This window comes from Ipomoea nil, unplaced genomic scaffold (genome assembly GCF_001879475.1).
Source record: "Ipomoea nil cultivar Tokyo-kokei standard unplaced genomic scaffold, Asagao_1.1 scaffold1262, whole genome shotgun sequence".
NCBI classification, from domain to species: Eukaryota; Viridiplantae; Streptophyta; class Magnoliopsida; order Solanales; family Convolvulaceae; genus Ipomoea; species Ipomoea nil.
In genome coordinates, this window is record NW_017617690.1 from 1330801 (window position 1) to 1341871 (window position 11071).

The 11071-nt window shown below is 35.3% G+C and overlaps 2 protein-coding genes across 2 annotated transcripts; one reads left to right on the top strand and one right to left on the bottom strand.

The window, feature by feature from the left end:
- The first annotated feature begins 4992 nt into the window (after positions 1 to 4992).
- On the top strand, positions 4993 to 6182 carry LOC109184538 (cytosolic sulfotransferase 8-like). Its single transcript, XM_019334552.1, has one exon. The coding sequence runs from the start codon at positions 5214 to 5216 to the stop codon at positions 6174 to 6176; it is 963 nt and encodes a 320-aa protein (XP_019190097.1). The 5' UTR covers positions 4993 to 5213; the 3' UTR covers positions 6177 to 6182.
- Positions 6183 to 7042: 860 nt separating this feature from the next.
- Positions 7043 to 10003, bottom strand: LOC109184540 (cytochrome b6-f complex iron-sulfur subunit 1, chloroplastic). Its single transcript, XM_019334554.1, has 5 exons — positions 9845 to 10003; positions 9477 to 9724; positions 8224 to 8341; positions 7539 to 7721; positions 7043 to 7433 (listed from the first exon to the last, which is right to left on the bottom strand). Exons 1-5 carry the CDS (start codon positions 9881 to 9883, stop codon positions 7332 to 7334), a joined length of 690 nt encoding a protein of 229 aa, XP_019190099.1. The 5' UTR covers positions 9884 to 10003; the 3' UTR covers positions 7043 to 7331.
- Positions 10004 to 11071: the final 1068 nt, after the last annotated feature.

Genomic DNA, 11071 nt, shown 5'->3' on the forward strand with positions numbered 1-11071 from the left:
CTTAAAATTTACACATTTTATATTACATGATAAAGCCTCACATAAAAATATTTATGGCAAAGGTGAAATTTATTTGAATTGCACCATTAATATTTGCCAGTATGGTGTTCTATGCTAAATTTGGATGAAGCAGCAATTCACCCTAAAGAGATTAATGAGTGTCCTATTAACTAGGAGGGGTAGTGATTAAGTGAAACTCAATTAATTAACCAAATCTTAAGTTAGGAAGCCGATCAAAGTAAACAACATAACCTAATCCCCATTCATGAGATGATAGATAGGGCTGTTGGCAATTAGCGAATAATTGAAAGTACATACATAGTGAATTGTGTTATTTGATAACCGATATCATATATTGTATTAATGGTTCATTTTGTTCAAATTATCTGGATAGTTATGTTGTGTATTAGACAGTTAGAGGTATTAAAATAGTTATCATAGTCTTTAGCCTTTTCTCCTATCTTTGTGGTATGTTACGGGTATATAAACCCTCTCTGTAAACCTTCCATCATTCATCATCAATATATTAATTCAGAGTTAATTCCTTAATCTGGTATCAGTTTAAAAGCCTCTGTTCCAATGGCCACATCAAACCACAACACCCCACCGACCTCCGCTGACTCGCCGGCGGCAGCCACAACTCAGGTTATCACCGTCGTCCCTGTCCCGGACACACCCTCTTCTAATATGCTTCAGCAAGCCCACCATTATGTTTCTATTAAGCTGACCGTCACGAACTATTTGTTCTGGAGAGCGTAGCTTGTGCCATTTTTGCGTGGCCAAAACTTGTATGGTTTTGTCGACGGCACCACCGTTTGCATTTGCTCCATCTCAACTAAAAGCTTAAGCTGATAGTTGGATTCCAAGCTAAATCGTACCTTTGGTCTGGCTCTGATACCAAATTGAAGCATGTGCTCCATCTCAACTAAAAGCTTAAGCTGATAGTTGGATTGCACGTTAATGGCTATATGCTCACAGCATCCGTATGCACCATGCATGGTGCATACGGATGCAAAAACGACGTCGTTTTATTAAAAACGCGCGTCTCCTCTTAAAAAAAAAAAAATTCAGGTTCGATTCCCAGCAACAGCATTATGTTGTTCATTTATTCTGAAATTTTAGTTCATAGATTATGGAATTTTAGTTCATCGATTCTGGAATTGTAGTTCATCGATTCTGGAATTTTAGTTCATAGATTCTGGAATTTTTAGTTCATAGATTAGATTCTGGAATTTTAGTTCATAGATTATGGAATTATAGTTCATCGATTCTAGAATTTTAGTTCATATGTTGTTGCTGAGAATCGAACCTGATTTTTTTTAAGGGGATACGCGCGTTTTTAATAAAACGACGTCGTTTTTGCATCCGTATGCACCATGGTGCATACGGATGCACAGCATAATTTGCCAAATTATCTAACATTACCTAGGTAATGTCAGTATAATAATATTATTATATTATATAACCTTGTATAATTGGAGTTATTAAAAAATTATATTATTGACATGTCAACTTTGAGGTAATATTCAAATTAAGTAATGTGATTACTTACATTTTTTTTTTAGTTATTCTTACCTCGTATTATTTTTCAATATTTCAAATTTACCTTTATCAACTAGCGTTTATAAATTATAATTATAACAACAACAACACCAACAATAACAACAACAACAACAACAACAACAACAACAACAACAACAACAACAATAATAATAATAATAATAATAATAATAATAATAATAATAATAATAATTGATTGTTATTAATGAACCAAACTCATCACCATAACTTGGATAACGCAGGGAAAACAATGGTATAATATCCACAAAGCTTGGCAAATTATTCTGTGAACTCGGGTCTAAAAATACACAATTTATATACTGAATGTTCATAATTTTTATATACTAAATGTTTACAATTTACCTATTGAATGTTCACAATTTTATATACTAAATGTTCACAATTTACATATTGAATATTCCCAATTTAAATTGCGAACATTCAATATGTAAATTGTGAAGATTTATAATATAAAGAGATTGTCTTTTAATCCGAGTCTACTTTGTAAGATGGACCCGGATCTATGGCATAACTTTCGACAAAGCTTAGGCTCTAGACTGCCGTAATTGGGTTACAAAGAATTAAACAAATACAAGGAATAAGGGACTAAGCCCACTGGCCAAACTGGACAGATGGCCTACCAAGCACACCTCTAAAGTCTCCAACTAGTGCATTCCAAGTCCCACATTACATCAATTTAGGCAGTGCAAACCACTTCCTTTGTTTAAGTTGAGTGGAGGCTTGAAACGACAAATCTAGCATCTTACCATCGCAACATGCATGAATTGATGCGAAAATACAAAAAAATAAAGCTCGTCTTATTTTTGTTATTAGTCATAACTTATGGTACGTGTAATTGTATGCGATTAATTGATATTAAAGTAGCTCGAGCTATTGTAAAGTAGCTATGAGTTATGGTATTAGAGTAGGTCAAGACTAACAAGTGCTTGAAGGAGAGAGGTCAAGTGCAATATCTCGTCATTAAAATATGGTGTTGACCACCACATAATAATAATAATAATAATAATAATAATAATAATAATAATAATAATAATAATAATTTATGAATAGTTAAAATTTTAAATTAAAACTGACAATACTTTAATTAAGGATCCAAAACCGATTAAAAAAAATCATTATTGGTCCTAGATTTATAGGTGACAGCTCATTTTTAGTATATATATATATATATATATATATATATATATATATATATATATATATATATATATATATATATATATATAGAACAACCCTTTTGGTCTTGACAATTTATATCATGGACCAGGGTTGATATAGCATTATGGACCCTAGACCGAAACAATGAGGTGTAGAATTTCATAACACAAGACACAAAACATTAAAACACAAGACACATACACATGTTATATATTTACTTATTTTTCAAATCTGATTTAGGTACATAATTTGTGTATATAGGCACAGAATTTCACAACACAAGACATAAATTCATAACATTAAGACACAATTACTAACTTGTTTCAAGTTCAGAATTCATATTCTTAAGGTACAGAATTTCACAACACAAGACACAAAAACTCATAACATAAGACGCATAAGCATGCACCATGGTCCACAGTGCACTGTGAACCCTGATCCATGGTATAACGATTGTTTGATCCTAGTATTATTGTAGTATAATCATTTTTGGTCCTCCATCAATAAAACCATTTAAATGCCATTAAATATAAGGGCATTTATGTCTTCAATTAGGAACTTTTTCAAAAAATTAAAATTAAAATTAAAATGGAATAAAAATATAGTGGGTCAACCCCCTTTGTATAATAAAAGATTAAAATGTCAATGTATTTAATGACATTTCAGCGATTTTGTTGGCGAATGATAAAAGAATAGTTATGACACAATAATATTAGGACAAAAAAGGATGTTCTGAACCAAAAAAAAAAAAAAAACAAAAAAAAATGTGAAATGTGAACTATGACAAAAAATGAAATTAATTCAAACAAAAAAAACTACTCCCTCCGTCCCATTTTATGTGTCTTGCTCGGTTAACGAGGCTTGACTAGAATTATTTTTAATCCAATTTTTATAATATTAAGTATAGTATTAATATACAAAATTTATATATTTAGAAACTATACTAAAAGTACTATTAAACACAAAAAAAAAATTAAAAATTAAAAATAAGTAAAAATAATAAAGAAAATGAACAAAAAAGAAAGAGTTGATTTGACTAATATATAGTAAGTAGGACATATAAACTGCAACATAGAGAGTACTTTATAGCTTCATGAATTCACAATCAACATTTGTTACGGCACATTGGCACAAACATGGGACGTTATGCCATGGAACCGTGTTCACCATGAATGGTGAACATGGTTCCAACAGTGTTAGTACACCGTTATTTTCTTCTTTTTTTTTTCTTTTTTTTTTTAAATTAATTGTGTGACTTTTCTTCTTTATTTTCACATTTTGCGGTTTCACTTTAATTTGAGGTGAACAAAGATTTCGGACATTCATAAATTATGAATTCATGCCTGCACATTCACTTTGGAACCATGCCTACACATTCCCGTCCGAAATCACGAACATTCATAAATTATGAATCCATGCCTGCACATTCACTTTGGAACCATGCCTACACATTCACTTTGGAACCATGAGATTATGAATTTTTTGTTATAAGATTATGAATTTTCTGTTATGAGATTATGAATTTTCAGTTGTGAGATTATGAATTTTCTGTTATGCGATTATGAATTTTCTGTTATGAGATTATGAATTTTCATAAAATTCATAATCTCATAACAGAAAATTCATAATTTGATCAAACGCGCGCCGTTAACTTCACATCCGCAAATTTTTTTTTTTTTATTTTGCCTAAAAACGACGTCGTTTTGCCCTGTGTTCACCATTCTCGGTGAACACGATTCTATGACATAATTTGCGCACAAACATCGGTATGCAGAGTGACAACTCACGAGTCACGATCCTCCGAGGATTCACCCACGAACCAAGCTCTTCTTTGTTAAGCTTGATTTAAAAATAAATATATATGACGTTTGTATGGTTTACGTATGCACGTGTGAAGCACATGCATGCATCCAAGGCATATTGTTTATAACTATTTTCTATTTTATTAAAATACAAAAAATTAATATTGTCTCCACTGGACCACAAGTTGATTGACTATCCCATTTGTTTAATTAACGTATTCTGATTTCTTCCTTAACATAAGCCTGCAGGCTCAGGCTGTATATGCTTGCAATCTAAGTCACTTTATTAACACCACCCATTTGATAGGATCATATTTATTTTCACATGTCCACTCTCATCCGCAACAAATTATAGTATCAAATTAAGTTTTTTTTTTTGAATGAAGTATCATATTAAGTTTTGAAATGTGTTTTTCATTAAGTTTGGAGTACTCTGAGACGTGTTTGATTCACCCAGTGCACATTTTCGGATAATAATATAACCTGCAAATTAAACTTTCCCGTAAACCAAAGTTTTTATTTTTGCTTTAACCTAATTAAATCACTTGTCTGGCTGGATATGCGTGGAATCCAAGTGTCCAACTCCATACTAATCTAAACCTTTATATATAATGGCTAAGGATTTATATATCAGCCAATAGGAGACTCAGATCAGCTCCCATTCCCCATTTCATGGAGAATTCCATTAATCCTACTGATAATGAAGGATTAGTGGAATCTTTCCCAGAAGAGAAATGGAGGGGAGATGAGCTTCTTTGCCAAATCAATGGCTTTTGGCTCATGCCTCACTTCATCCCTGGAATCAAACGAGTTCTCACTCACTTCAAACCACTCCCCACTGATATAATCCTCTCTTCTTTCCCCAAAACTGGCACTACATGGCTTAAATCTCTCCTTTACTCCATCACCAATCGCTCTTCCATACATTCTTTAGTCCAAAACAATCCCCATGAACTTATCCCCTTCCTCGAAATCCATGTCTATGGAGAATCTAAACCAACAGGCCTAGGAATCCCTGCAGATACCAATCTTGATTCTCCCAGGATCTTCAGCACACATATTCCTTATCAGTTACTAGGTACCACCCTGGAATCCTCGGGCTGTCGTGTCGTTTATGTCACGAGGAACCCGAAGGACACCCTGGTTTCGATGTGGCATTTCGTGAACAGATGGAAGGGGGTAGAGGAGGAGGAGAAGCCATGGGAGTTGGATGAAGCTGTGGAGAAATTCTGCGATGGGGTTTTCCCTTGCGGGCCTTACTATGATCATGTGTTGGGGTACAGAATGGCGAGTTTGGAGCGTCCTAGGAATGTTTTGTTTGTTACTTATGAGGAGTTGAAGAGTGACGCTAAAACTCATGTCCGGAGATTGGGTGAGTTTCTGGGTTGTCCTTTCGGAGAGGACGAGGAGGAAGTGGAGGAGGTTGTGGAGAGTTGCAGCTTTGAGGTTTTAAGTGGACATGAAGTGAACAAGTCCGAGGATTTGGCTTCATGGTTTCCTGTCCCCTACAATTCCTTCTTCAGAAAAGCATCTGTTGGTGATCATAAGAATTATCTTCGACCTGAAAGTATTCAGCGCATTGATGAACTCACCAGGGAGAAATTTCACAAGTTTGGTTTTGTTTATGGTATTTAGTTATCTATGAATTTGTCTAATATGCCAATTTGCACCCATACCTTTTGTACTATCAAGTAAAGTATTGTTATGCTTGATTATGCTGAATATAATATTGTGAAAACAAGTGTTAAAGTACCATATATACCTCCTCGGTATACGGGCAGATTGCCGACAGGAATTATTCACGAGCACTTATGGACCCAGTTAATTAATTGCCAACAGGAATTATTCCTGAGCACCTACCGACCCAGATCAACCAGCCCGACCTACCTTAAAGCGCGGACCTGGACTTAATTAGCGGCCTTGGTCCCCGGGTCTCGAAGCCTTCCGATCCCTATCTTCTTAGGTCGGAGAGGCGAGAAACCTAACCTTATTCACTCCGAAAGTAGGACAACAATCCCATTAGTCAAACCCGTCGATAGCGGCAAAAGCAAGGTCGCCAAGAACATTCGGGCATATGGGGGAATTAGCAAGGCCTCCGGTCTCTCCCTGTGCATGAGTAGCACGTATTGCACATGTCGAGCTTCCGACATGTGTTTCCCCAACTCCCCTATAAATGTACCATTAAATGCAAGGCAAAGGAACTTCTGACATCTTCTATTCACTTATATTAAGCTCGAGATCCTCTAATTCACTAAAGCAACACCTGAACTTAAATACTTAAACCAACAAGCAGACTGACTAATACCATACATGTTTTACTTGATCCAAAAAGATGATACCGTAGAAATTTCCTTTTCCTATGTATTATTAGAGGAATTTATGTATTACAAATCCTACATTACATCTACTTATTATGCAATGAAAATTCACATTCTCAATTACTTCCATTCTCATTATCTGCACAAATATCCAGTCATATATGCATGCACTGTCATAGACAGGCAAAAACAAAAGCAAAAGCAGGCCAAGAAGAGAACAGAATGAAATTTCTATGACATTTGATTGATGATATGATGTTCCAGGCTACATCCATCACTCAGTGATATGATGATCAAACCATTAAGTGGGGTGTTCCTGCAATCCAATAACTTAACTATACTTTTTTTGTTTCTTGATGATCAATTTTCGATACTCATATACTACAAATAGTACAAGGAGCAACTTGCAGGAGCTCGGTTTCCTTCAAGCGCGAGGTGAAATACCCGAGGGTAATTCATTCGAAAAAGATGTCTATGCCCACCATGGGTTCTCGCCAGTTCTGAAATCAGTCTCGACCCATGGAACGAACACTACCTTATCATCATCAATGTCGGCATGAGCCAATGCCAAGGACTGTTCCAAGAAGATAGTTATATAGTTATAAATTGTGAAATACAGAGTTGAAGTTCTTTTCTAAAGGTCATGTAACATATTCATAGAAAACTTTGGTTCACTTACCAAAGGAGCTGGTCCTCGAACGACTCTTCCTTGGTTGTTGTACTGGGATCCATGGCAAGGACAGATGAATTTGTTCTCGGCTGCGTTCCATGGCACCACGCAACCAAGGTGGGTGCAAACAGCGTTGATCCCGTAGGTTGCAAGTTGCCCGTCATTCTCGACAACAAGATAGGTGGGGTCTCCCTAGAGTTCACCATCAAATGAATTGTTAATTATCCTCATCTAAATTGAACATACACTAAGATAAAAATTGTGGGTTCGTGCCTCAGTTGAGACGATATTGACTCTTTGTGCTTTAGTAGGTTGAGAAAGTAGTTATGAACAGATACTGCATTGTAACTGAGTCAGTAGGACTCAAAAAAGAAAAAGATTGCCTGTACATATTATTGAATCGAAATGTTATGGTCAAACTAGCTTATGAGTTATGATCCATCAATACATACTCAAGTATATGTGTTCGGTGCCCCAGTGGGAATCAAACCTAAACCTTTACGTCGAGGGGTCTCTCTCTTACCCAATGGGACAAGAGATCATTGGCAACTACTAACAACCGCTAAAATGTCACCTTTAACCAACCTAGACGTAGAGACTTGTGCACTAGATTCGATGAAACTTTAAAACAATGATCTTAAAACCATCAAGAAAGCTGAAAATTTTCTCCACAAATTGACCAAGAATCGCCTACCTTCAACCCTTGGGTGAGGGTACGGTTCCCAGGTGCATGAGTCTTTAGCCACTCAGAAGCAAGGACATCATTTCCTAGGGCATCCTTAGCAACGGTACCACCACTTCCACCTCCCGACCTGCTCCCAATGTATAAGTTCATGAGGCATGGACAGGAAACCGAAAGAATATCATGTAACCACAACCCGGAAGCACCAAACAATAGAAAAAACAGAAGAGGCAAGTGATCCTGTCAAAGCCTAATGTATCGTTGACCCTTAGATAAATTTACATATACATGTCTTTCTTAATTGTTCTTATTCCTTTTCTTCTCAATTCAGCTCATTGTTAACAAGGCATACTATAAACTAGCAGAACATACTAAGAATTATAAATAAGGACGATAGAGTCACAAATTCACATATGACAAGCAGAGGATACATGCAATACTCTGTCAATTCAACATTATAATGTTCTAAAGTCGGTCAAATACAAGTATAACCATAGTATACTGGGTCAACCTCAGCCAAGTTGGTCGGGCTGTTTAGCTTGTTAACCATAAGTTTACAAGTTCGACTCCTAATGGGAAAGGTTCTTGATTTTAGCTGGTCAGGCCTAGGCTGGTTTACGTTTCTTGTTAACCATAAGTTTACAAGTTCGACTCCTAATGGGAAAGGTTCTTGATTTTAGCTGGTCAGGCCTAGGCTGGTTTACGTTTCTTGTGATCCTTTGCTGGCTAGGACCATAAGGCGGGTTTTAGAAACAAGAAAGTTGTTAGATACCCCATTAGATATAGGCCTTGTTTGGTAAAATAGTTAGTTTATCGGCCAATTTTGACTTATCTGACCACTATTAGCTGTTTGACTTGGTTAAACAATGAATATGGGTGTCTGATTAATTAGCTTTTTGTAATAATTTAATGCTAAAATTCAAAAAGTTGCTCAAAGTAGCTGTTCCCATCAACTTTTTGAGAAAGTCATTTTGCAAACACTTTTCTACAATCACCTAATGTTATCGACTAGTCAAACCCACTAAACCAATCAGCTACCAGCTATTTACCAAACAATCCATCATTATATTCAAAGACATCTAAGAATGCAATAAACAAGAGCTTCAAACAAAGTACACAATCTGATTCCATGAACTACTGAAAAATCTGATCTTTACAATCTCAAAACTCATAATCCAGGAACAAATTTGAACTAACCCCATCAATCCAACATAACAATAGTGAAGGCAAGAAAAGGGCAATAGAAAAAAAGAAAAAGAACTCACCCAGGAGGTACAAAGAAGGCTGCATAAGGTACCAACATGGCAGAAGAGGGGAGAGAAAGGGCACCCAAGAGAAGCAAGTTCATGAGCTGCCTCTTACCCATATCCGGCACCCGATCGTCGGCCGGAATACTGGTGGCCATGCACGTGACCCTCAACCCCTTCTTCCTCCCGCCGGCGCCGCTCCTCACGGATTTCACCATCAACGCTTGGGAGCCGCCGGAGCACATGCCATTCCTGCTCGAGCATAGCTGAACAAATTCCACAAACAAACAGAAAAAAAATTAAAAAATCAAAGAATTCCGGAGTGAAATTGAAGCCTCAGAGAGAGAGAGATGGAGAAGAAGAGGTGAAGGGAGTGATGGGTTCACCTGAGAAGGAGTGACGGGTGAGAGTGTGGAAGAAGCCATGAATTTTTGCGCGATTTTGTTTTGCTGATAGTGTAGAAGAAAAAATGGAGGGAGGGTAGGAGAGGAGATTTGATGACAAGGATGAAATGATTGGATAAGGTAAGGTAGTGTTCGGTTGAGCCACACGTTTGGATATCATGGAGAGTAGCCATTGTTAGGGAAATTTTGTGGTCTTCTTTTTGAATGGATTAAGATTTATATACCACCAAGACATGATATACAACATACGGACTAGGGAGTAACACATAACACTACTTTCTTTTCTTTAACTTGTAAACTTGATAATTTTTATTTATTTTTTATTAAATGACTAGTGTAAATTCGAAATTACTATCCTAGAGTGTATACATAATAAATTTTGCTTTCTGTTCTAGTTTGCAATACATGATAGTAAAAAAAAAAAAAAAAAAAAAATGTTCGCACGAGCTTAACTCACTAGTTCAGTAAGCAGTATTTAGGAGAAGAAATCAATGTTCGAATCTCCGCAGCGGTAATGTGGGGATTATACCCAAAGTGAACAGATTCCTTGTACGCACCAACATTTGACCCTGTCTATTGAGTCACCGAACCATGCTTTGCCGGAGCGATGTGACAACCCAAAAATAATTTTTCTAAAGCCTATTTTACAAATTCCAAAATAGCTATTTCCACTCTTCAAAATTTTTTATTTCGAAAACGATGTTTGAATTAAATATTTAAATCGAGTTTTTAAATAAATTCAACACCAAGATTTATCCTATTTCAAAATTCTAAGTTTTGGGTACATTTATGTACCAAGTTTTGGTTTCAAAAAAAAAATGTACCAAGTTTTGACCCAAAAAGTCAAAAATTCAACCTTTTTTTTTTTTTTTTTTTTTAATTTTTTTTTTTTTAGAGAATGAGAGCTTTAATTTGGAGAACAATCAAATAAACTTTGGTGTAATATTTATTACCCACAAATAAAATGATTGTTTTGAACAAGATTCATTTATACTATAATAATAATACATTTATGAAAAGGGGAAAAAAATAAAAATAAAAGAAATAATCATTCATAAAACTGTTTTTTTTTTCTTTTTTTCTTTTTTTACAATTATGGTGATTATCGTTTTTAATTAAGTATTTAGATTTTACAAAGTTGTAAATAATTATTTTTAATGATAATTATAATTAATTTCCACTACATTATTTTTACATTTATAAACTTAG

Excerpts from the sequence above, each read along its gene's own strand:
- LOC109184538 (XM_019334552.1), top strand. The coding sequence starts at position 5,214 with ATGGAGAATTCCATTAATCCTACTGATAATGAAGGATTAGTGGAATCT.
- LOC109184540 (XM_019334554.1), bottom strand. The coding sequence starts at position 9,883 with ATGGCTTCTTCCACACTCTCACCCGTCACTCCTTCTCAG. Across the intron at positions 9,725-9,844 it reads CACCCGTCACTCCTTCTCAG|CTATGCTCGAGCAGGAATGG; the intron begins GTGAACCCATCA and ends GAATTTGTTCAG. Across the intron at positions 7,434-7,538 it reads TTCGAGGACCAGCTCCTTTG|TCCTTGGCATTGGCTCATGC; the intron begins GTAAGTGAACCA and ends TTCTTGGAACAG.